The following is a 26,015-nucleotide window of genomic DNA, read 5'->3' as shown; positions in this document are numbered from 1 at the left end:
ATGAAGTTGTGTGCATTAAGGTTATGCTAACAGCAGCAAACCTCTCATCTTGCTTCAGCCTTGTCGCTGAAAGTTTGTTTCTGATTTTCCAGTGTTAAGTGGTTTTAGTCCTTCATTATTATACAGCAGGCGATCTTTTTAACACCCCTTTGGCCCCCTTCCTTGTCCTCCTTCCACCCTCTGACGCCTGCTGACTCACATCATCTGCGTGAGGCAGCTAAGCTGTCGGTGATTCAGGTGGTCAGAGGATATTTGTGTTCAGTGGACAGTAGTTGCTCATCCAGGTACCGACCAGTGAACACAAAAGTGGCCCCACCTGCAGCCTCATTTAATTCACTACTATCAGCAAAGATGCCAAATTCTCTCCCTACGCCCAGAGCGTTAACTTAGCCAAGGCCAGCTCTGCACATGCTAGACAAACTAAATTCCTACCAGCATCATCACCAGTTTAACGGTAGAGAATGTAGACATTTGGGTGACCCGTCTGGCTGCCCATGACATATCAATCCTTTCCCACATCTATCCTCCTCAAATAAATACAAGCCTCTTATAGAATTGGGAGATCTGAGTCACTCACAGCTCATCACTAATTTCACAGATGGCTGGCTCTGCCCAGCCACTCAGAGGTGCCAGCCTGCTGTGATATTAACTTTACAGACTAGTACTTCTCTGTACAAATGCATGCCTTCAGGGCAGTAGTCAAGGTTCATAGTCTTACTCTCCTAGGCACAAACACCTTGCATGCACCTGGAATAAAGTGGAAGAGGATAGGTGCAATGATTGCTGTGATCTGACAGGAAGAGAACAAGTGCAAAGATTATCGGGACATGACTGTAGGAAAACACCTTTTCTGGTATGGTTAGCCCAGACGTTTTGCCTGGTATCTGACGTGATTTCAACTGAAAAAGCACTGGGTTCCAGCTAGCCAGGTCCCCAGTGCCAGATCTCTTTCCCCTAAAACTGCACAGCTGTTTTCCCCCCAATAGCAAAACCTTTAGCACTCTCTGTAAGTCGCTAGTAAATTGAACTCCTGCTGCCTGGGGTTTTAAAGAGGGTCCTAAGGGCTGCAGCACAAATTGTGCCACCCTAAGGGACCCCTCACCAAGCACATGACAAGCTGCCATTGCGGTCTGCGTGTCTTGGTGCAGACAAAAGTGAACACACGACATGGCACACAGCCTGTGTGTCCTGTCCCCTAAGACTTCATGCAATTTATGCAAGTCATCCCTCTAGCAGGCTTCACAGCCCTAAGGCAGGGTGCATTATATTACTTCTGAGGGCATATCTACATGTCTCTGTCAATTCTCAGACATAGTAAGTGACCAGGGAAGCCATTTTAAACACATGTGTGGACACTGGTCACTACGAGTTCCCCAGCCACATGATGGCTTCACTGAAGATCGGGATGTATTGGTGAACTCACACTGATGTCAGTGCTGGATTTACCAATACATGCACCTAGAGGGCACCTAGAAGGTGCCCCCTGAAAAAATATCAACTACTGGTGTGTTAACTAACTGGGCCTGACCAGTTCAGCCACCTTATCTGACCCCCTGAGGTGAGAGCCAGCGCTCTCGGGGTCCACAGACAAAAGCCTGCACTGCCTCAGGTGGTGACACCTCCCCAGGTAGGATGGACATTTCAGGGCAGGAATCCTCAAAGGCGTAGCCACCTTTGTAATGTGACGCACGTCTCTCCAAATGGCAGAGATGACCAACCCCCCTGTTCTGACCCCACTTTTGGCAGCAAGGCAGGCAGAAAAAAGTAGACAATTAAGGAGGTGTGCCCACTTCATGCCCACCCCTAAGACAGAAGAGCTGAAGTGGACACCACTTTTTAAATTCCTCCATCTTGATTTAGACGGAATTAGGCCACTAGAGTCAGGGTTATGCCCACTTCCCAACGGAAGTGGTCATAGGAAGGCTGTAGTCACCCTCAAGGTCACCCTAAAGGTGGGTAACCCATTAACTGCCATCTGGCAGTCCCTGTAATGTCCAAACAATTGAGTATTTAGATTGCACCCCTGAGCCCTAGAACTCAGAAACTGATGACCTAAGAAGAAAAGAGGACAGAAGAGACACCCGCAATAGAGGAGAAGCAGCAGCAGCTGACCTGGTACCAACCCCACCCACATGCCTGCACTCTTCGACGGACTCTGCACCAGAAGACGCATTGCCCAGCAGCTGAACCTCCAGAAACCTGGGAGGACTGCCTACTTTTGAAAAAGACTCACGTCTCCCATGAGCAGCGGACGTGCTCTCCAAACAACTTTAAGGAAAGAACACTGCAGCCTCCGGAACAAAGAGCCAACAGCTGAAGTCATCACTGCACCTACCGTCAGTGGCCCAAGTGGTAGTGGACCTCCAGGGCCAGTAAGGTCCACCAGCTGTCCGGAGTCCAAGTCCATTGTGGTTTCAACTTTCTTGGACTCCCTTAGGTTGCCTGCAGCCTCTGCATGTAGGGCCCCTCTCCCACAGACTCTAAGGTGAGAGAAATAGGACACCTAAAACAACCACTGCACCTGTCGCCGCCAGCCTCAGATGAAGTACACCCCTGGTGTCAACGATGTCCCCCAGTTCTCCTGAGCTTGCGTCCACTGTGGTTTCACCCCTCCTGTACTCCACGACGATGCCTGCAGCCTCGGACCGTGGGACCTCCCCCCAAACGTGAGTGCTCCTAGACAAGGAGACCCTGCCAAAGGACACCCCTGCATCTGTCGACCCGGGAGAAGAGGACCACAGGTGCACCTATGTCCCCGAGCACCCCACGCTTGTGACCTACCTGTTCGTTGTCCCCAACTGCCTCCCGTCCCCAGCCAAAGCCTGCAGCCTAAATCCATGGAGACCAATCCCCTTTGAAATACATTGGGCACCTGACACCGTAACTACACACCTCTGCGCCCAGCCGCCCCAGTGATCCCCAGAATTACATATTGGTGTGGTCTGGACCATTGCCCAGTACTCACCTCAAGTCTACAAGATTGGTCCAGTCAGTCATCATAAAGTGCTTGTTTACTGAATGTGTTTGCCTTCCCCATCCATCATTGAAGTACTCTGAAATGCACTGTGTCGATGTTTGCAAGTGAAAAGTATTTATGCTTCGCAACAAATTTACCTTAAATCCAAGTTCTTGGGATTAAAGTAGACATAAAAATAAAAGTTATTTTCCTAAATTGATCTCTGGTTTATTCTTCGAGTGTCTCTCACTTATTGTCTGTGAAAGTAAATCAAATGCTTAGCACTACCCTCTGATAAGCCTAGCTGCTCGCCCACACTACCACAAAGTAGAGCATTAGTCCCATCTACTTTTGACTCTGCAAAACAACTGAGATCCACTGGTCTCTGTATGGTGTTCTTATTATTAGTACACCATATAGAAAGCCAGCTACACTGACCTCTAGGCGTTATGCAGATATTTATTGGTAATCAAATAATCAGTATTTGTGGACACCAGTCATCAGTTTTGTTGTTCATGCTTGTGCAGTTAATGCTGTCCACCAGCCATAGTAACATCAAGCCCCAGGCTTGTGTGCGCCCACTGGACACCGCTTAGACTGTCTTTTGCTACCCTCCTCATTGAAGATTTACAGGAACACATTTTCCTTTCTTGCATTAAATCCCCGGCTACCCTTGCTATGCCACAGCCTCCACATCACTAAATTAAGCAAATCAAGACCCCAAATAGGCACATTGCCACTTCTGAGCAGTGCAATTATTTGAAATATCCTGAAAAAACAGTGGCAAGAGCCATGCACTCACTAGGAAACTTTTGAATAAGCACCAGGAAAGCCTGCTTAGTCGCAAAACATTACTTTAGTTTTTTCATAACTGATACTCATTTTGGTTGGCTACTGCCCCTGACACTGAGTCATAAATAAAAGTATCCTCATATAATTGTATAAACAAACTGTATTTATTTTAAATAGTATTTGAATATGCAAAGGGTTACATACATTATTTTCAATATCCCCATTTTTACCTACGCTGATCCTAAGAAAAATCTGAGATGACATGTGATACAACAATGGATATTTTACATTGGCAATACTCTATTGATATGAAAGACAATTGAAAATTATTTTAAAATAGCACTAGTAACAATTGTTACTTTTTGAGAATGTAGAACTGTATGGGCAAAGAGGCAGCAAGAGTTTTTCGTGAGCACACCTCAGTGAATTCCATACTTCATGTGAGAAGTATACAACAAGACTTATGAGAAACATCATACAAAAAAAGAGAACTTAGGAAGCTGGCATTAGTGCAGAGTTCAAGACAGTGTAATACAGTTCAAAAAATTTGTCAGCAAAGGCTACCCCTTGATAAAAGAGAATCAGTCACAGGGAAAAGTAATAATTGAATCACTGACTACAAGAACAGGAAGTGGCTATTCGCCTTAGATTACCTTTCAGTATTACTTAAATATCTTCTGCACACAAAAGAAGCTACCAAAAATATTACTAGCAGGCTCAGAACTCAATACACAAGGCTGCTCTAAAAGGGAGTTTCCCATTGTATGGCTGGAGCTCCAATGTGATACCTGTACAAAATGAGCAATGCTTGATTACTTTATTAATATCTCTGAAAGGGAACAGTCTACTGACAGGAGTGCTCATGATAAGGTCAACTGAGAATCAATTCCAAAAAAGGGTATCAGAGTACAGAGCACCTGCAGACTGTATTTCACATTTCTGCTCCTGTTTCCCTTAATTTAAAGGAGGCATACAACAGTTTCTGCACTAGAACAGAAACAATGAGCATGAATGACCCAGTACTACTATTAGTCATTTGCTTCATGTGTTTATTTTGAGAAGGTGTAGAACTGCTTTTCAATTATTTGGTTATAGACTTAAGTATCTTTTTTTAACCAGAACTGAAGCAGGTTGCAAGAACCCACAAGACAGCACAACTCAACTTCAAAACAGTTCATACCCACAGAGAACAGGAAACTAGTAAGTAGATTTAGCTATGGCTTTAATCTACACGTAAAGGAGATTTGATCAGGTCTAATAGACCTTGGAGTGACTATCACATGCACTGAAATGAGGCAAAGGCCTGCACTGTTCAAGAAAGAGATAAATACTGGTCTTGCAGCAGACACAGCAAAACCTGGAAAGATGCACCTACGACAGCTGTAATTAATCTTCTAGAACGTCCAAAGAAAAAATGTTTTAGATTGTTAAGGATCTTTGATACAGAATGTCAACCGAAAACCAATGACAGACAGACAGATAGATAGATAGATAGACAGATAGATAGACAATAGGGCAAAGGTGAAATTATGCTACTACAGGTAGTACTTCGGGTGCTCCTTGTGAAAGTTCCGGAACTAAAAATAACTACATTAAGCTGTGTCATGGCAAAGTAACATTGGTGACTTTGCCGCTTTGAAGGTAGGCGAGTACTAGTATGTAAGTGGGTCTTATACAGGCTGGTAGTAGGATAGTGATCAAAAGAAATCAATTGAAAACAATCAATCTTACCTTTATGGGGAAGTACTCAGCAAGTGGTTTATCAAAGCCACCTGGCATGCTGCAGTATTCTGTGGGGTATATGAGGGTGGTGGATCGAAGGACATGATGCAGTAAGTTGCAGGACAGGATGTAGCCTTGCTTGCAGGTGAAATGCAGAGTTCGATTCAAAATCTGTACAAGTTGTTCCCTATACGGCAACAACTTCTCTCCATCAACTCGGGTGATCTAGCTCGCAAAGAAAAAAGAAAAAACATGAATAATGTAATTTCATTCAAATACAGAAATACAACCAAGATTCACTGGTAATAAGCAGGAAGTTAAAACTATGTTGATAGTAAACTATACTGTAACTGCTGTTTAAAACAATTTGCATGATAGACTTGTTTTCTGTGACCATATGATAGGTGGCTTGAATGACCGGAAAAGATTTAAAATACACAACTTAAGGTAGGTAACATATAAAAGCGCAATATTATCCATGATTACTGAAGAATAAAATCTGCTGGCTTTTAAGGTAAGTCAACATAGGACTAAGAGGTTGTCAAAGAAAATACTTAAATCCAGATTTCGGCAAACATCAAATGATAATCACCTCCTTGCTCATCAGAGAAGGATACTGAGACTCCTTGTGTAAACAACAAATTAAGAAATATACTTTTGGTAATGATATTTCTTGTGAATGTATCTTCCTGCACATTATGAATACCAGCCAGGCACTAAACTGTAATCAAAAACATTTTCCCAAAGCGATACTACTCTAGCGTCACCAGGAACCATCAGACACAACATCACCCACCCTGGATGTTATGACATTGAGATACATAAGATGTTGGCTGGCCTGAAAGACAACAGTTCCTGATACTTTTTCTGTACCTCACTGAGGCATGGGGAGAAATACCAACAGAGCATTTTCATGACAATCACTGTAGTTGAAACCTTTGCTTTTGTGTAAAATATACCAATGCCACCCAAAGGATCTTTCTCAGCCTAGGCGTACCAAATATCTAATGCACAAAGTAAATCAAGGTACTTTTTTTTACTGTTTTGCGCTAGTGAAGTCCACAGACAGCTGACAATCAAATCCGTTCTACTGTGTGCTATCAATATAATAAGATACCACATCCACTCTTTGATGGAGAGAGAAAAGAAGGAAGAATGGGAGAGTGATAAATGGTCATCAGTAAATCTTGGTAGAACATTGTGAAAAGTGGCTGAACCGAAAGAACATGTCGTTCATCAATCCTACAAGCTAAAGTTACTGCCATGAAGAAAATAGTTTAAAAAAATCAACAGTATGACCAGATAACTCTCCATGGGCTTGAAGGAGGAAGCTATAAGTAACATTAACATCAAATTTAAATCTCACTGTAGAACAATGAATGGAGTGGGAGGAAACAAAGTAAACCTTCCACAAAGGATGCAATGAATGGTCACTTAAATACGAAAGTTTCTTCAGACAGTATTTTGATTTTGAAGGCAGAGAGGACAGGCAAATAACCTTTAAATGAAGCAACTACTAAGCCTTTCTGGGCAAGTTAGATCAAACCACAGAGGTCAGACCACAGAATATCAGTAGGGCAGAACTGAAAGGGGCTCAAGCTTTCAGACTCACACAACTCCACAAACACTCCAGTGGCCCATATAAATGGATTTCCCGCCAGAGTTCTAAGCCACCAAGATGAAATCAGCCACCTCTGTAAGTAGGCAGAAAGATTCTAACTGACACCACACAAAATCCATGTATGCAGCTACAGCTTTTGACGATTTGCGTGAAGGACCTGACCACCTTTCTATGAGAACAGGTCCACTTTATGCGGGGGATGAAAAGGGGCCAAGTGCCAAGTTCAGATCAGCTTAAAACATTTTCCTTACCAGTGTGGGAGGACCAGAATCCTCTGTGCCCAATCCTCCTACATCTTCTTCAGGATCCTCAAGAGACTCCCTATCAGTTGGAATGCATAGAGCAGGTTCCACGATTAGCTGAATCAGAAAGCATTCCCCAAGAAACTTCTGGAAGGAAGTGTAAGGCACAAAATCAAGGACACTTCTTGTTCAGGATCATGACAAAAGGTCCACTGATAGACAACGGAATTTGGAGAACATCACCTCTGTCACAATGGGGTGAAGTTTCCATTTGTGGTTGTCTGAGGAAAATACCTGAGAGCATTTGCCCTCACAAGGCTTCCCTCAGAAGGGTGCACACAAAGTGGGTCACAACTCAATCAATCAACCAGGATTTCTAAAGCGTGGCAAATCACTCGATAGGATTTCCAGGTGCTTGCAGGTCCACAAGGGTTATTCCTTTGCTAGGAATAGAAGCAGGGAGCGTGGACAGTAGTTTTTGGGTTTGCTGGAGTCGGTGGAGTAGTGGTCTGAACTTGGCGTGTTTCCAGACAGGAAATGTTGCGGTGGTGTTTGAGGTGTTGAGCAGGGTGTTGAGTTCCTGGGCAATCCTTTGTTTTCCAAGGTTAAAAATGTGGTGCGGGTATGGGTCTGTGTGAGCTCTAAAGTGGTTGGATTTCATGGTAGAAGTGAAGTCCTTGGTGAAGAGGATGTTACAGGTGCTGAATGTGTTGGTTACGGTGGTGGAGTATCTGTTGAGGAAATCCGTAGGTGTGGGTCGGGGTTCGAAATGTCTGTAAATGGTTGCAAGCTTGTAGTGGAAGAAGTGGGCAAGGTTGTTGCACAGATTCTATGAGGGTATGATGTTGTTTTTGCTGGCACCCCAGTTGGAGAATTCTTCAACAATGTTGAAAAGTTCCTTGGGTTATGACGTGTGTGGCAAGAACTATCTTCTTTGTTGCCCTCAGCAGGTAGTGGTAGAAGATGAGGAAGGTCATTACTGGAGCGCCATCTCTTCTCCAGCTGTTTGCTGTTTTGTTGCACTGTTTTGAGTTCTTGGGTGTACCAGCTGACCTTTTTGGAGTATTTTCTTTGGGTGTTGCTCTTGATGAGGACGATGCTGTTTCGCAATTGGTTATCCAGGTGTTGAAGTTTTTCACTCCCTGTTCGAGGTTGGCAGTGGTAGCGAGGTCTTAGGTATAGAGGGCATCTGCCCAGCTGGTCTCCGATATTTTGCTCCACCTCCGGTGGACAGCGCTAGTCATCTTGGGGGTGGAGATGAAGGGCTTGAGATGCTGAAGTGGATGATGGATTGATTGGTCCATGTGAGTTCTGTGACATGGTTATATTTGACACAGCTGCTGGAGGTGAAAATGGGGTCCAGCGTGTGTCCTGCAGTGTGTGTAGGGTTGTGGATTGTCTGGGTCAATCCGAGGCTGCTCATACTGTAGAAGAGGAGTGCAGTGCTGTTGTGGGTCATCGATGTGGAAACGTAGGTCGCAACCACTACTGAAGATTCCTCAATTGCTTTCAAAAGCTGAGGAATTTCCAGATATAAATAGCTAAACTCAAATCGATAAGGCATAGAAAAACAGGAACTAAATTCAGCTAACCAATCAGTGCCTTTTGTATCTTGATGCCATCACATCTTTGGTGGGTGAGGATGCAGAGGATGCCTCTTGGCACTACTGTCAATGCTGGAAAGCTGTTGCTTTCAGAAAATGCTTCATGATCCAGTCTGGTTCCTGAAGGATAAGCATACATTTCTAACAATCCATATCAATCAGTTAACATACAAGACAGTTCATGATGACTCTTCAATGTCTGGTTTTCTGAAAGCACTTTCCCAAATGTGTAATCTTCTGTTGCCCAATTCTGGCTGAGGCTCTCAATGTGCCATATTAAAAAACATGAACTTCCAGAGACAAAGTCATAAATCTTCTCTACAAATTGCTGTTTAATTGTGAAACTCGGTTAGACTTCTCTTTCAATGCACAATTGGCAGGATTGGTTTGAAAACTCATTTTGACTAAGCTGTTAGATATTGTTTAAAGCATCCACCCCAAAAGACATATTATATTAACACTTTCACTGAGTGACAAAAATAAAATCTCAAAAACAAATCCACAAAAACAAAGTTTTCCCTAACAGCCTAAAATATGGTGTTAGTTTAAAGGAAGATGACTAGTCAGGTATTTCTGAAAATCATAGACATACTGCCACACAAAGAAATGAACTATGTTCTCAAGCAGACTGGCCTATGACTTCACACACCACAAAATTTGGTCGCAATGTGAAAAGCTAAATTTGTCTTCAAAGCGAACGATAAGTGGCAGGTTTATTTTGAATATTGCCTTACAACATTTAGGTTAATGAACCAGGAAGCATTTTTCTTTGATCATCTACATGGGTGCTCACATATATGCCAGATTTTCAGGGTACACACACAAGATGAATTTACATACATATAACAAAGAAAAATGTTCAACAAGTCCCGTGATATTTTGAAAACCTGTAGCAATTGCTATGCGTGAGGACTGGATTTAGATGTCTCTAAATCATGTATCAACTGTATGCTTAAGAAATCGGGAAGCTGACTTTGTACAATAATCTCTGGTCACTCAAAATAAGGCAAGCCATAATCATATTGCACTGTTGCTAACATTGACAAATACACTGTGAACTCAAACAATTCCAATTTGTCGATTGCATACTTTGAAACTGAAGTATAGATATCCTTCCACAAATCAAACTCCTGGGCACCTTTTGCACTGGAACTAAGAACTCTGCATACAAAAGGTCTATGGTGTATGGAAAGTCCTTTTCAGAAAATCAGTAAAGATTCTCTGAAATACTGCCAGTTTGGAATTCCAAAATTCAGTGAATTAGCTACAGTAGTTTAGAACACTGGAATGGTGGGCACTCCACTGAAGACAATGGAGTGCCCCGGGCTTCTAATGGAACAAGTCCAGATCACCAACATTCCAATGTTTGCCTTTCCCAACTGTTGCTGTGAACAAAGACCTCACAGAGCCTGAGAGGATTTCAATTCCCTTGAGCTCCATGAGGCCTTTGTTTTACTAACTAGAACATTCTGCCCTCTAGAGGCGGAATGTTCCAATAGCCTTATAGCCTGCCATAGCTGTACTATTCCGGACATTAAAGGCCCGGTAAAAAAAAAGAACTGAACTGTCAACGGGAGGGCCATTTTTACAGCAGATTTTGGCTGCATCCTTTCTGGCAACATTTCCCTACTTTTCTCACTTTTTTCTGGGTTTGTTTTAGAGCTTAAAAAAGTCTATTTACTTTTTATAACAGTATTGGCTCAGTTTAGGTTTCCAAATTTAGTTCTTCTCTCACAACGTTGGCTATCCTTGAGAAAAGTTTAGTGATATACTTATGTTAGTCCAAGTGCTTTGACATTCCATAAATGGATGGGACTATTCTTTGCTTATGACTATTAAATATGATCCCTTGATTGGCGAGGCAGGTTTATTTCTGGAGGTTGGCCAACAAAAGGTTAATGTTTTCAGCAATAACATTGTCCTGGCTAAGGAATGTAGATGTATGTTACATCTAAAGCCTTTTGCAAGGTGGGCTTGTCTTAGCCTAGAGTGCAGCACGCATCTTCTGCAATAAAGGATCTGAGTTAGTTGACTAAGGTTCTCAAGTAAGTTAATTGACTAAGGCTGGTATTTTTTTGAATGGATACTGGTGATTACAACTTTTCTCTATGGAAAAGGGAAGAACTACAAGGACCTGGACTTTTATAATGCCTTTATTTCTAACTCTCAGCAGAAAATTTATAATATTTTCCGCATCTTGAGGCCAAGCAGAAAGTGTCAGTGGGAGGGTTAGTTCAGAGTGAGGATGGATGGTATGGGGGGGAGGCACAGCAGGCTTCAGTTTGCCTGGGGGCAACACTGCTTAACCCTGCAGTATGTAAAAGAGTCTGAAGATTACGAGCATAGAATGTTTGGAGTATGGGGAGTCTATAATTCCAGGCCCACAGATTCTCTGAATCACAGGCGTTGACAATGAATTACAGGTGATGGAATTCCACCTGGAGTTATCACTCCAGGCAAAATTTTGCCACTTATAATGAGGGCCTAATTATCTGTCTGTCACACATTCAAAGAATTTAAACATTGCAACTTAAATTTCATAACATGAATGATCGTTGGTACTATTCTTTGTCCATAATCTTTCAAATGAACCTGTAGCCAGAGGAAATCTTTTCAACCAAGGTGGGGGGTCAGCTTTCACCAAGCCAGGTTTTGTATAGCCTTTTACTAGTAGCTTGTCTTCAATTAACTTATGATGAATATTTAGGATTTATTTAGTATCCAATTAACAGGCCCTACTTTAAATGTCTCTGCAACTTCATGTTTGGTTGATCATATTTAAATGATAAGGGTGGGTGGATTTGAATCTGGAAGCCTCGCACGATTTGAGTGCACTGTCCAGTTCCAGGTTCTGGTTTTAAGAGTCTGGAAACAGGTTTAGGAGCAATGTGGTACCATTAAGAGTATTTGCTTTTTCTACAAATGATCCACTGTATTAATAATCAAGGTATAACCTTTAATCTTTTAAAGGTTTTGGGCCTGGTGGAAGCTGACATCTTGGATTCATTCTATGCCTTATTCCTTGGGAGCAGTGTTGATATTTGCTGCTTGGTTTATATGCTTTTATAACACTGGAATGTTAAGTGCTCCACTGGAGACAATGGAGTATCTCATGGCTTCTAATGGCTGGTAAAAACCCATAGCCTCAAAATTGCAATGTTCATCCCACAGCAACAGCTGTGATCAAAGGCCTCACGGAGCCAGAGCGGATTTCAACCCCCTTGTGTGGCCTTTGTTTAATTAATTAGAACATTCCGATCTGGGGGCAGAATGTTCTAATAGCCTTATAGCCCACCGTAGCTGGGATACCCCAGACACTTTAAGGCCTGCTTCCTTGTTAAAGGCCCTTGTCTACAGCTCAGACCTTTAATGCTGGCAAAGGCTTTTAATGGCTGGTAAAGCACGCTACAGCGGATTATAAGGCTATATTAGAACACTAGAATGTTGAGCGCTACAGTTAAGAGAATGCAGTAGCTCTGGGCTTTTAAAGGGTGGTAAAAGCCAGGCGCTCCTACAATCCAATTGTTTTCTTACACAGTTGTTGCTATGAACAAAGGCCTCACGGAGCACTAGGGGGTAGAAATCCCATCAGGCTCCGTGAGACTTTTGTTTGACTAATTTGAACATTCTGCCCTGATGTGGCAGAATGTTCTAATAGCGTTACAGTCCACCATAGATGGGCTAAACTGGCCATTAAAGGCCTGCTCCCTTGTTAAAGGCCGGAGACTAATATAGCCCACTAGAGAGGGCTATAAAGCTGTATTGGCTTCTTGCAGAGAAGGTTCTGTGGAAAGAGAAATTTCCACTAGGAATGATCTCCCAATCTGAATAAAAGGTGCTCTAAATATGGTAGTATATCATATCAAACTTTGTTTAGAGTCTGTTGTTATCATACGTCACAAAGGAAATAATTATATGTCTGTGTATAACATTTAGGTGGATGGCTTTATGGGACTACTAGGTTCTATATTATACTTCATCTCTGAAAGGTCATTTATTGTTAAGTGTTTCTTACAAATTATTTCTAATCATGTTATTTTGTCTGATGGAGATAAATATATCCGACACAGTATAGCCTGATTGGGAGATGTGATAGATCTGCAAGAAGGGTTTTGGAGTTGGTCCTAAATAATGCTGTTTTGAATCTAAACTTGTGTTGTGATACCAGAATATTATTTTCAGATTACCGTCAGATATATACATATACATATATATATGGAAAATGTCACTTACCCAGTGTACATTTGTTCGTGGCATGTTCCGCTGCAGATTCACATGCTGTGCATTATACTTCTACCATCTAGAGTTGGGCTCGGAGTGTTACAAGTTGTTTTTCTTCAAAGAAGTGTTTTCGAGTCACAGGACCGAGTGACTCCTCATCTTCGGTTCCACTGCGCATGGGCATCGACTCCATGTTGGATTGTTTTCCCGCAGAGGGTAAGGTAGGAGTGATAGAGTATATAGGTGAAAAGAAAAGAGATGTCCATGCTAATGCAAATATATATATATATACATATATATATACATATATATATATATATATATACACACACATATATATATATACACACACACATATATATATATACACACACATATATATATATACACACACACACATATGTACAAGTGTTTTTTAAAACTTAAATGACTACAGGCTCCCAGGGAGGTGGAAGGGTGCATGTGAATCTGCAGCGGAACATGCCACGAACAGATGTACACTGGGTAAGTGACATTTTCCGTTCAGTGGCATGTGTAGCTGCGGATACACATGCTGTGCATAGACTACAAAGCAGTTTGTCCTCCCATAAAAGGGGTGGCCAGCCTGTAGGAGTTGAAGTTGTTTGAAATAATGTTCTGAGTACAGCTTGACCTACTGTGGATTATTGTCTTGCTAAAACGTCTACACAGTAGTGTTTAGTAAATGTATGTGGTGTTGACCATGTAGCTGCTTTGCATATTTCAGCCATTGGTATATTTCCTAAAAAAGCCATTGTAGCACCTTTTTTCCATGTAGAATGTGCTTTAGGAGTGAGTAAGATTTGTCTTTAACGTAGCATGTTTGGATGCATCTTAAGATCCATCTTGCCAACCCTTGTTTTATTTGGGGTTACACGTATGAGGTTTTTGGAAAGCTACAAACAGTTGTTTAGCCTTTCTGAATGGTTTTGTTCTGTCTATATAGTACCTTAGAGCTCTTTTAATGTCAATGTATGTAGAGCTTGTTCTGCCACAGAATCTGGCTGTGGGAAGAAGACTGGCAGTTCCACTGTTTGATTTATATGAAAATGTGAGACAACCTTTGGCAAAAATGTGGGGATTGTTCTTAGTACAACTTTATGCTTGTGTACCTGGAAGAACAGTTCTTCAATAGTGAAGGCTTGTATTTCGCTTACTCTTCGTAAAGACGTAATTATGACTAGGAAGGCAACCTTCCATGTTAAGAATTGCATTTGACATGAGTGCATAGGTTCAAATGGTGGGCCAATAAGTCGTGCAAGCACTATGTTTAAAATCCAAGCGGGAACTGGAGGTGTCCTGGGTGGGATGATGAGTTTTAAACCTTCCATGAAAGCTTTAATAACAGGAACTCTAAATAAGGAGCTGTGCTGTGTATTTTGTAAATATGCTGAAATTGCAGTAAGATGTATTTTTATGGAAGAGAATGCTAAATTTACAAATCTTTTCCATTTGTTAGCATAGCACTGTCTAGTAGTGGGTTTTCTTGCTTGCCGAATAACCTCCATACATTCTGATGGGAGTTGTAAATATCCAAATTCTATGACCTCAGGACCCAAATGGCTTGATTGAGTGTTTTGGGATTTGGGTGCCTGATTTGTCCTTTGTTTTGTGTCAACAGATCTGGGAGTTTGGAGCGTGGTACTACTGACAGGTCTAACAATGTTGTGTACCACGGTGGGCGGGCCCACGTTGGTGCTATGAGTATCATATTGAGTGAGTTTTGACGCAACTTGTTGACTAGAAACGGAATGAGTGGGAGAGGGGGAAAATCGTAAGCAAATATCCCTGACCAATTGATCCATAGAGCATTGCCCTTGGATAGAGGATGTGGGTGTCTGGATGCAAAGATTCTGCATTTAGCGTTTTCACTGGTGGCGAACAGATCTATGTTTGGTGTTCCCCATTGTCGAAAGTATTTTTGAAGTACTTGAGGGTGAATCTCCCATTCGTGTGTTTGTTGGTGATTTCTGCTGAGAATATCTGCCAACTGGTTGTGTATCCCTGGAATGTATTGTGCTAACAGGTGAATTTGGTTGTGAATTGCCCATTTCCAAATTTTCTGGGCTAGAAGGGAGAGTTGGGACGAATGTGTCCCTACTTGTTTGTTTAGGTAATACATGGTTGTCATGTTGTCTGTTTTGATGAGGACATTCTTCTGTGTGAGAAGAGGCTGAAAAGCTTTGAGTGCTAGGAAGACAGCTAACAATTCTAAGTGATTTATGTGTAGCTGTTTGTGTTTGGCATCCCATTGTCCTTCAATTTTGTGATAGTTGTGGTGAGCTCCCCAACCAATCATTGATCCATCTGTTGTAATTATGGTCTGAGGCACAGGGTCTTGAAATGGCTGCCCTTTGTTTAGATTTGTGAAATTCCACCACTGAAGGGACATGCATGTTTGGCGGTCTATCAACACTAGATCTTGAAGTTGACAGTGTGCCTGTGACCATTGTTGTGCAAGGTACTGTTGTAAGGGCCACATGTTTAGTCTTGCGTGTGGAACAATCGCAATACATGATGCCATCATCCCTAAAACCTTCATGACAAATCTGACAGTGTACTGTTGATTTGTCGGTATCTGTGGGATTACGTTTTGGAATGCTTGTATTCTTTGCTTATTTGAACATGCTAACGCTTTTTGAGTATTTAGTATTGCACTCAGATACTGTTGTATTTGTGACGGTTGTAGATGCGACTTTTGGTAATTTATTGAGAGCCCTAGCGTGCGCAGGGTTTGTATTACGTAATGCGTATGGTTTTGACACAGTGTATGACTGTTTATTAGACAATCGTCTAGATATGGAAAGACATGTATATGCTGTCTTCTTAGGTAGGCTGCGACTACCGCTAGACACTTTGTGAATACCCTTGGAGCTATTTTCGGTGCGCAGGATGTGATGGGTATATGAAAATACGCATCTTTGAGGTCTGATGTTGCCATGAAATCGTGTTTTTGGAGTAGTAGGTGTAGGAAAGTACCATCTTGCCTGGCATGTTACCCCCATATTTCACTGTATATATGTTGTTTTAGTCTATGTGTCACTGGGACCCTGCCAGGCAGGGCCCCAGTGCTCATAAGTATGTGCCCTGTATGTGTTCCCTGTGTGATGCCTAACTGCCTCACTGAGGCTCTGCTAACCAGAACCTCATTGGTTATGCTCTCTCTGCTTTCCAAATTTGTCACTAACAGGCTAGTGACTAAATTTACCAATTCACATTGGCATACTAGTACACCCATATAATTCCCTTGTATATGGTACTGAGATACCCAGGGTATTGGGGTTCCAGGAGATCCCTATGGGCTGCAGCATTTCCTTTGCCACCCACAGGGAGCTCTGACAATTCTTACACAGGTCTGCCACTGCAGCCTGAGTGAAATAACGTCCATGTTATTTCACAGCCATTTACCACTGCACATAAGTAACTTGTAAGTCACCTATATGTCTAACCTTCACCTAGTAAAGGTTGGGTGCAAAGTTACTTAGTGTGTGGGCATTCTGGCACTAGCCAAGGTGCCCCCACATCGTTCAGGGAAATTGTCCCCGACTTTGTGAGTGCGGGGACACCATTACACGCGTGCACTATACATAGGTCACTACCTATGTATAGCGTCACAATGGTAACTCTGAACATGGCCATGTAACATGTCTACCATTCTGGTACTGGGGGGACAATTCCATGATCCCCCGGGTCTCTGGCACAGAACCTGGGTACTGCCAACCTGCCTTTCCGGGGTTTTCACTGCAGCTGCTGCTGCCAACCTCTCAGACAGGTTTCTGCCCTCCTGGGGCCCAGGCAGCCCTGGCCCAGGAAGGCAGAACAAAGGATTTCCTCTGTGAGAGGGTGTTACACCCTCTCCCTTTGGAAATAGGTGTGAAGGGCTGGGGAGGAGTAGCCTCCCCAGCCTCTGGATATGCTTGGATGGGCACAGATGGTGCCCATCTCTGCATAAGCCAGTCTACACCGGTTCAGGGATCCCCCAGCCCTGGTCTGGCACATAACTGGACAAAGGAAATGGGAGTGACCACTCCTCTGACCAGTACCTCCCAGTGAAGGTGCCCAGAGCTCCTCCAGTGTGTCCCAGACCTCTGCCATCTTGGAAACAGAGGTGTTGGGGGCACACTGGACTGCTCTGAGTGGCCAGTGCCAGCAGGGGACGTTAGAGGCTCCTTCTGATAGGCTCTTACCTCTCTTGGTAGCCAATCCTTCTAACCTGGTAGCCAAACCTCCTTTTCTGGCTATTTAGGGTCTCTGCTTTGGGGAACTCTTCAGATAACGAATGCAAGAGCTCACCAGAGTTCCTCTGCATCTCCCTCTTCACCTTCTACCAAGGATCGACTGCTGACTGCTCCAGGACGCCTGCAAAACCGCAACAAAGAAGCAAGACGACTACCAGCAACATTGTAGCGCCTAATCGTGCTGGCTTTCTTGACTGTTTCCTGGTGGTGCATGCTCTGGGGGTAGCCTGCCTTCACCCTGCACCAGAAGCTCAGAAGAAATCTCCCGTGGGTCGACGGAATCTTCCCCCTGCTAACGCAGGCACCAAAAGACTGCAACACTGGTCCTCTGGGTCCCCTCTCATCCTGACAAGCGTGGTCCCTGGAACACAGCAACTCTGTCCAAGTGACTCCCACAGTCCAGTGACTCTTCAGTCCAAGTTTGGTGGAGGTAAGTCCTTGCCTCCCAACGCTAGACTGCAAAGCTGTGTACCGCGTGATTTGCAGCTGCTCTGGCTCCTATGCACTCTTCCAGGATTTCCTTTGTGCAGAGCCAAGCATGGGTCCCCAGCACTCCGTCCTGCAGTGCACAATATTCTGAGTTGTCCTCCGGCGTCGTGGGACTCCCTTTTGTAACTTTCCGTGGACTCCAGTTAACTCTTCTTCCAAGTGCCTGTTGGGGTACTTCTGCAGGTGCTGCCTGCTTCTGTGAGGGCTCCCTCACTAGCTGGGTGCCCCCTCTGTCTCCTCATGCAAAAGGCGACATCCTGGTCCTTAGCAGCACCCAAAACCCTCTACCGCTACCCTTGCAGCTAGCAAGGCTTGTTTGCGGTCTTTCTGCGTGGGAACACCTCTGCAAGCTTCATTGCGACGTGGAACATCTGTCTTCCAAAGGAGAAGTTCCTAGTCCTCTTCTTTCTTGCAGAACTCCAAGCTTCTTCCAACCGGTGGCAGCTTCCTTGCACCTTCAGCTGGCATTTCCTGGGCACCTGCCCCCTCTCGACACTGTTGGGACTATTGGACTTGGTCCCCTTGTCCTACAGGTACTCAGGTCCGGAAATCCGTTGTCAGTGCACTGATGGTGTTTGTTCTTCCTGCAGAATCCCCCTATCACGACTTCTGTACTCTCTGGGGGTAGTAGGTGTACTTTACTCCTACTTTTCAGGGTCTTGGGGTGGGGTATTTTTCTAACCCTCACTGTTTTCTTACAGTCCCAGCGACCCTCTACAAGCTCACATAGGTCTGGGGTCCATTCGTGGTTCGCATTCCACTTTTGGAGTATATAGTTTGTGTTGCCCCTATCCCTATGTGCTCCTATTGCAACCAATTGTAATTCTACACTGTTTGCATTACTTTTCTTGCTCTTACTTACCTAATTTCGGTTTGTGTTCATATAACTTGTGTATAGTACTTACCGTCTACCTGAGGGTACTCACTGAGATACTTTTGGCATATTGTCATAAAAATAAAGTACCTTTATTTTTAGTAACTCTGTGTATTGTGTTTTCTTATGATATTGTGCATATAAGTGGTATAGTAGGAGCTTTACATGTCTCCTAGTTCAGCCTAAGCTGCTTTGCCATAGCTACCTTCTTTTCTATCAGTCTAAGCTGCTAGAAACACCTCTTCTACACTAATAAGGGATAACTGGACCTGGCACAAGGTGTAAGTACCTCTGGTACCCACTACAAGCCAGGCCAGCCTCCTACAGTAAGGTAACATCTTGAAGAGTTACCATGTGAAAATGTTCTGACAGGATGTAAAGATTGAGGGTCCTGAGATCTAATATTGGTCTGAGGGCGCCATCTTTTTTGGGAATTAGGAAGTAACGTAAATAAACTCCTGTCCCTATTTGAGCTTGTGGCACGGGTTCCTATTGCTTGTTCGAGTAATAGGGATTTGACTTCCTCCTGTAAGAGATTGATGTGTTGTGTAGATAGTTTGTGTGACTTTGGTGGAATGATTGGGGGAGTCTGTATCAATTCTAGGCAATAACCATTGCGGTTAATTGATAGTACCCAATTGTCTGTGGTAATGTTTTGCCAATTTTTGTGGAACTGTTGTAGTCTTCCCCCCACAGGAGAGGTGTGGAGTGAAAGGGGATGAAGCATATCACTGCTTAGGGTGCTGTGGAGTTTGCTTGGAGGTTTGAAATTTCCCTCTATTTCTGGGATACTGCCCCCTATATGTGCCCCTAAAACCACCTTGTTGGTATTGTGGTTGGAAGGTTGGTTTTGCCTGCGATGTGGATGCCTCTGCTGTTTGTGTTTTAAATCCACCTCTAAACTGAGTTTTCCGAAAGGAACCCCTGTATGATGTGGAGTATAGTGCACCCATTGCTTTTGCGGTATCAGAATCTTTGCGCAATTTCTCAATGGCTGTATCAACTTCTGGGCCAAAAAGTTGTTTTTTATTTAACGGCACATTTAACACCCCTTGCTGTATTTCGGGTTTAAAGCCTGAGGACCTGAGCCATGCATGCCTCCTTATTGTTACAGCAGTGTTGACACTTCTTGCAGCGGTGTCTGCTGCATCTAGGGCAGATCTAATTTGATTATTGGTGATGGCTCGCCCTTCCTCCACTATTTGCTGTGCCCTTTTCTGATGTTCTTTGGGGAGATGCTGAATTATGTCTTGCATCTCATCCCAATGGGCCCTGTCGTATCTAGCTAACAGTGCCTGTGAGTTAGCGATCCTCCATTGATTGGCTGCTTGGGAGGCAACTCTCTTCCCTGCAGCATCAAATGTCCTGCTTTCTTTTTCTGGTGGGGGTGCATCACCTGATGACTGGGAGTTTGCCCTTTTCCTGGCAGCGCTTACTACTACCGAATCTGGATGAACTTGTTGAGTGATGAAATCAGGATCAGAGGGAGGTAGTTTGTATTTTTTCTCTATCCTGGACGTAATTACCCTTGCCTTAACTGGCTCATTAAATATTTGATGGCCGTGTTTTAGCATGCCTGGGAGCATGGGGAGGGACTGATATTTTGAATGTGTGGAGGAGAGTTTATTAAACAAAGAATCCTCTTCCAACGGTTCAGTGTGCATGGTGACACCATGGTATGCTGCAGCCCTAGCTAAAACCTGATTATACACAGTGCTATCCTCAGGTGGTGAAGGCTTAGAGGGATAGCAGTCCGGGTCATTGTTGGGAATGGGATCTGGGTCATAAAGATCCCATGGATCTACATTGTCCTGTTGTGAGTCAAAAGAAAGTGATGGTGACTGCATTGGTGTAGGACTAGTAGGAGGAGAGGTATGCAGGTGTGGAGAGTGAGGAGGAGAATGAGGAGGAGAAAATTGAGGAGGTGGTGGTGGTTTCTCCTTCGGCTTTGGCACTTTAGCTGGAGGCTGCATAGTGTCCAATTCCTCCTGAAAGCCTAGCTTCCTCTTAGGTTTTAGAGGAGGTGCGGTTAGGATTCTGCCGGTTTGCTTGTGGATATGAATCCTGGCTTGCCTCTCATCCATTACTTCAAGTATTGGCTGTACTTGAGTCCCCTCTTCAGAGGTTTTGTGGCTTTCTTTTAGTCTTTTTGAAAGTCCATGTTCTCCTGTGTATCCTGCTCTTTTCGGTATCGAAAAAGATGGTGTCGTGGATGTTCTCGGCTCTGAAAGGGATTTCCGAATTTTCGACTCCGAAAAATGGTGTTTGCTCGAGTCAGACACGGAGCCTTTTATCGACTCCGATGGTTTCGGAGTGGCCTTTTTTGGTGCCGAACTGGCAGTTTGGTCACCGGATGTCTTTTTTCGGGTCGAGCCATGGCCGTCTGGCAGTGGCGTACCCAAGGCCTTATATTTCTGTATTTGTGATGATACGGGAGAAGGCGTACTCACATGTTGTCCTGCTGTGACCGGTCTGTCTTCCTCGGATTCCTGGTGGGAGTCGGAACCTCGGACGGAGACTGCTGTCTGCATGATCTCTTCTTCTTCCACGTCGAGATGTTCGGAGCTTCTGGACGCCATCTTGAGTCTTCATGCCCTCCTGTTTTAAAGCGTCTTTTTGGACCGGAAGGATCGACAGGCCTCACAATTTTCTTCCCGATGATCTGGGGAAAGGCAAAGATTACAGACGAGATGTTGGTCTGTATAAGGGAATTTTGAATGGCACCGAGGACAGAATCAGAATGGAGTCCCATCCATGAGGCTTCCAGGCGGTTGGCCCAACTAGGCCTGAGTTGGGCGCGTGCGCCCCGAAGGGCGAGTAAAGTTGTCTTCTCCAATGGTAGTGATGTGTCGATGGAAGATGTAAACCCGATCGATACAATACAGACGAAAATAAGGCATTTTCTAAGTTTTCCGAATCAAACTTTCGGAGCGAAAGGAAACATGTCCAAACCCGACGGCGGAAAGAAAACAATCTAACATGGAGTCAATGCCGATGCGCAATGGAACCGCAGAGGAGTCACCACTCTATCCTGTGACTCGAAAACACTTCTTCGCAGAAAAACAACTTGTAACACTCCGAGACCAATACTAGATGGCAGAAGTATAATGCACAGCATGTGTATCTGCAGCTACACATGCCACCTAACATATACATACATATATATATATATATATATATATATATATATATATATATATATATATATATATGGAAAATGTCACTTACCCAGTGTACATCTGTTCGTAGCATTAGTCGCTGCAGATTCACATGCTGTGCAAATCCCGCCATCTGGTGTTGGGCTCGGAGTGTTACAAGTTGTTTTTCTTCGAAGAAGTCTTTTCGAGTCACGAGATCAAGGGACTCCTCCCATTTCGGCTCCATTGCGCATGGGCGTCGACTCCATCTTAGATTGTTTTCCCCGCAGAGGGTGAGGTAGGAGTTGTGAATGCTAGTAATAGTGCCCATGCAATGGAGTGAATACTTATGTTCATAATGTAGTTTAAAGTAATATATTTACAAATTTACAAATGTTCAAGATCAACTTCTAAACGGCTACAGGCTCCCGGGGAGGCGGGTGGGCGCATGTGAATCTGCAGCGACTAATGCCACGAACAGATGTACACTGGGTAAGTGACATTTTCCGTTCGATGGCATGTGTAGCTGCAGATACACCTGCTGTGCATAGACTAGCAAGCAGTTATCTCCCCAAAAGCGGTGGTTCAGCCTGTAGGAGTTGAAGTTGTTTGAAACAATGTTCGTAGTACTGCTTGACCTACTGTGGCTTATTGTGCTGTTAACACATCTACACAGTAGTGTTTAGTAAATGTATGAGGCGTAGACCATGTAGCTGCCTTACATATTTCGGTCATTGGAATATTTCCTAGAAAGGCCATGATAGCACCTTTCTTTCTAGTTGAGTGTGCCTTTGGTGTAATAGGCAGTTCTCTTTTTGCTTTAAGATAACAGGTTTGAATGCATTTAACTATCCATCTAGCAATGCCTTGTTTAGAAATTGGATTTCCTGTATGAGGTTTTTAGAAAGCAATAAATAATTGTTTTGTTTTTCGAATTAGTTTTGTTCTCTCAATGTAGTACATTAACGCTCTTTTGATGTCTAATGTATGTAGTGCTCTTTCAGCTACAGAATCTGGCTGTGGGAAGAACACTGGTAATTCTACTGTTTGATTCAAGTGAAACGGTGATATGACTTTTGGTAAAAATTTAGGATTTGTCCGTAGAACTACTTTATGCTTGTGTATTTGAATAAATGGTTCTTGTATGGTAAATGTTTGAACCTCACTTACTCTTCTTAAAGATGTGATGGCAATTAAAAATGCAACTTTCCATGTTAAGTACTGCATTTCACAAGAGTGCATGGGCTCAAAAGGTGGACCCATGAGTCGTGTTAAGACAATGTTGAGGTTCCATGAAGGAACTGGTGGTGTTCTTGGTGGAATAATTCTCTTTAGGCCTTCCATAAACGCTTTTATGACTGGTATCCTAAACAGTGAAGTTGAGTGCGTAATTTGCAGGTACGCTGAAATTGCGGTAAGATGTATCTTAATGGAAGAAAAAGCTAGCTTTGACTTTTGCAAATGTAGTAAGTATTTTACGATATCTTTGGCAGATGCGTGTAAGGGTTGAATTTGATTATTATGGCAGTAATAAACAAATCTTTTCCACTTATTTGCATAGCAATGTCTAGTGGTAGGTTTCCTAGCTTGTTTTATGACCTCCATACATTCCTGTGTAAGGTCCAAGTGTCCGAACTCTAGGATTTCAGGAGCCAAATTGCTAGATTCAGCGATGCTGGATTTGGGTGTCTGATCTGTTGTTTGTGTTGCGTTAACAGATCTGGTCTGTTTGGTAGTTTGACATGAGGCACTACTGAGAGGTCTAGTAGTGTTGTGTACCAAGGTTGTCTTGCCCATGTTGACGCTATTAGTATGAGTTTGTTTTGACTCAACTTGTTTACCAGATATGGAAGGAGTGGGAGAGGGGGAAAAGCGTAAGCAAATATCCCTGACCAACTCATCCATAACGCATTGCCCTGAGACTGATCTTGTGGGTACCTGGATGCGAAGTTTCGGCATTTTGCGTTTTCCTTTGTTGCAAATAGATCTATTTGTGGTGTTCCCCAACTCTGGAAGTAAGTGTTCAGTATTTGGGGGTGAATCTCCCATTTGTGGATCTGTTGGTGATCCCGAGAGAGATTGTCTGCTAACTGATTCTGAATTCCTGGAATAAATTGTGCTATTAGGCGAATGTGGTTGTGAATCGCCCAATGCCATATTCTCTGTGTTAGGAGACACAACTGAGTTGAGTGTGTCCCTCCCTGTTTGTTTAGGTAATACATCGTTGTCATGTTGTCTGTTTTGACAAGAGTGTGTTTGTGGCTTATTATGGGTTGAAATGCTTTCAGCGCTAGAAATACTGCCAATAGTTCTAAGTGATTTATGTGAAACTGTTTTTGCTGACTGTCCCATTGTCCTTGAATGCTGTGTTGATTGAGGTGTGCTCCCCATCCTATCATGGAGGCATCTGTCGTTATTACATATTGTGGCACTGGGTCTTGGAAAGGCCGCCCTTGGTTTAAATTTATACTGTTCCACCACTGAAGCGAGGTGTATGTTTGGCGGTCTACCAACACCAGATCTAGAAGTTGACCCTGTGCCTGTGACCATTGTGATGCTAGGCACTGTTGTAAGGGCCGCATGTGCAACCTTGCGTTTGGGACAATGGCTATGCATGAGGACATCGTTTGGGACAATGGCTATGCATGAGGACATCATGCCTAGGAGTTTCATCACCATTTTGACTTGTATTTTTTGTTTTGGATATATGGCCTGTATTACATTGTGAAGTGCCTGAACCCTTTGTGGACTTGGAGTGGCAATCCCTTTTGCTGTGTTGATTGTCGCCCCTAAGTATTGCTGTGTCTGACACGGCAGAAGGTGTGACTTTGTGTAGTTGATTGAGAAACCTAGTTTGTGGAGGGTTTCTATGACATACTTTGTGTGTTGTGAACACCGTTCTAGCGTGTTGGTTTTGATTAACCAATCGTCTAGGTACGGGAACACATGTATTTGCTGCCTTCTGATATGTGCAGCTACGACTGCCAGGCACTTTGTAAAAACTCTTGGCGCAGTTGTTATTCCGAATGGCAACACCTTGAATTGGTAATGTACCCCTTGGAATACAAACCTTAAGTACTTTCTGTGTGAAGGATGAATCGGTATATGGAAATATGCATCCTTTAGGTCTAGTGTTGTCATGTAGACTTGTGTTTGAGCAGTGGGATTACGTCCTGTAATGTCACCATGTGAAAGTGATCTGATTTGATGTAGGTATTTAATGTTCTGAGATCTAATATAGGTCTCAGACTCTTGTCTTTTTTGGGTATGAGAAAGTACAGAGCGTAAACTCCTGTTCCTTTCTGTTGGTTTGGTACTAATTCTATTGCTTCTTTCTGTAGCAATGCCTGAACTTCTAGTCCTAGAAGATCTATATGTTGTTTTGACATATTGTGTGTTTTCGGTGGGACGTTTGGAGGGAATTTGAGAAATTCTATGCAATAACCATGCTGGATAATTGCCAGTACCCAAGTGTCTGTTGTTATCTCCTCCCAATGTTTGTAAAATTTGCTTAGTCTCCCCCCCACAGGTGTTATGTGTTGGGGATGTGTGACTTGGAAGTCACTGCTTGTTTTGAGGAGTTTTGGGGCTTTGGAACTTCCCTCTACTTTTTGGGAACTGTCCCCCTCTATATTGACCCCGAAAACTTCCCCGCAGATATTGGCTCTGATAAGTGGGCCTTGTTTGTGAGGTCGTGGGTTCTGTGCTTTGCCCTCGAACCCCCCTCTAAACTGTGTTTTTCGAAATGTGCCTCTGCTCTGTGGGGAGTAGAGTGCGCCCATGGCTTTGGCCGTATCAGTGTCTTTCTTAAGTTTTTCGATAGCAGTGTCCACCTCCGGCCCGAACAACTGCTGTCCGTTAAATGGCATATTCAGCACAGCTTGCTGTATTTCCGGTTTAAATCCTGATGTACGCAGCCATGCATGTCTCCTTATTGTCACTGCTGTGTTGACAGTTCTAGCAGCTGTGTCTGCTGCATCCATTGCTGACCGTATCTGATTGTTGGAGATACTCTGTCCTTCTTCTACTACTTGCTGTGCTCTGTTTTGGAACTCCTTGGGCAAATGTTCTATAAAGTGTTGCATTTCGTCCCAATGAGCC

At 43.5% G+C, this 26,015-nt stretch overlaps 1 protein-coding gene across 1 annotated transcript in view; it reads right to left on the bottom strand.

The window, feature by feature from the left end:
* Positions 1 to 26,015, bottom strand: part of PSME4 (proteasome activator subunit 4) — a 1,396,200-nt gene that overhangs the window by 1,008,082 nt on the left and 362,103 nt on the right. Inside the window, exon 18 of the mRNA XM_069234194.1 lies at positions 5,480 to 5,695. Coding sequence (XP_069090295.1) covers positions 5,480 to 5,695 — 216 coding nt within the window. The remainder of the gene's footprint in view (positions 1 to 5,479; positions 5,696 to 26,015) is intronic.

Source organism: Pleurodeles waltl, chromosome 5, assembly GCF_031143425.1.
Source record: "Pleurodeles waltl isolate 20211129_DDA chromosome 5, aPleWal1.hap1.20221129, whole genome shotgun sequence".
In the NCBI taxonomy this organism is placed as follows: Eukaryota; Metazoa; Chordata; class Amphibia; order Caudata; family Salamandridae; genus Pleurodeles; species Pleurodeles waltl.
Note: the sequence above shows the minus strand (reverse complement) of the source record. Positions and strands in the feature narration are given on the sequence as shown.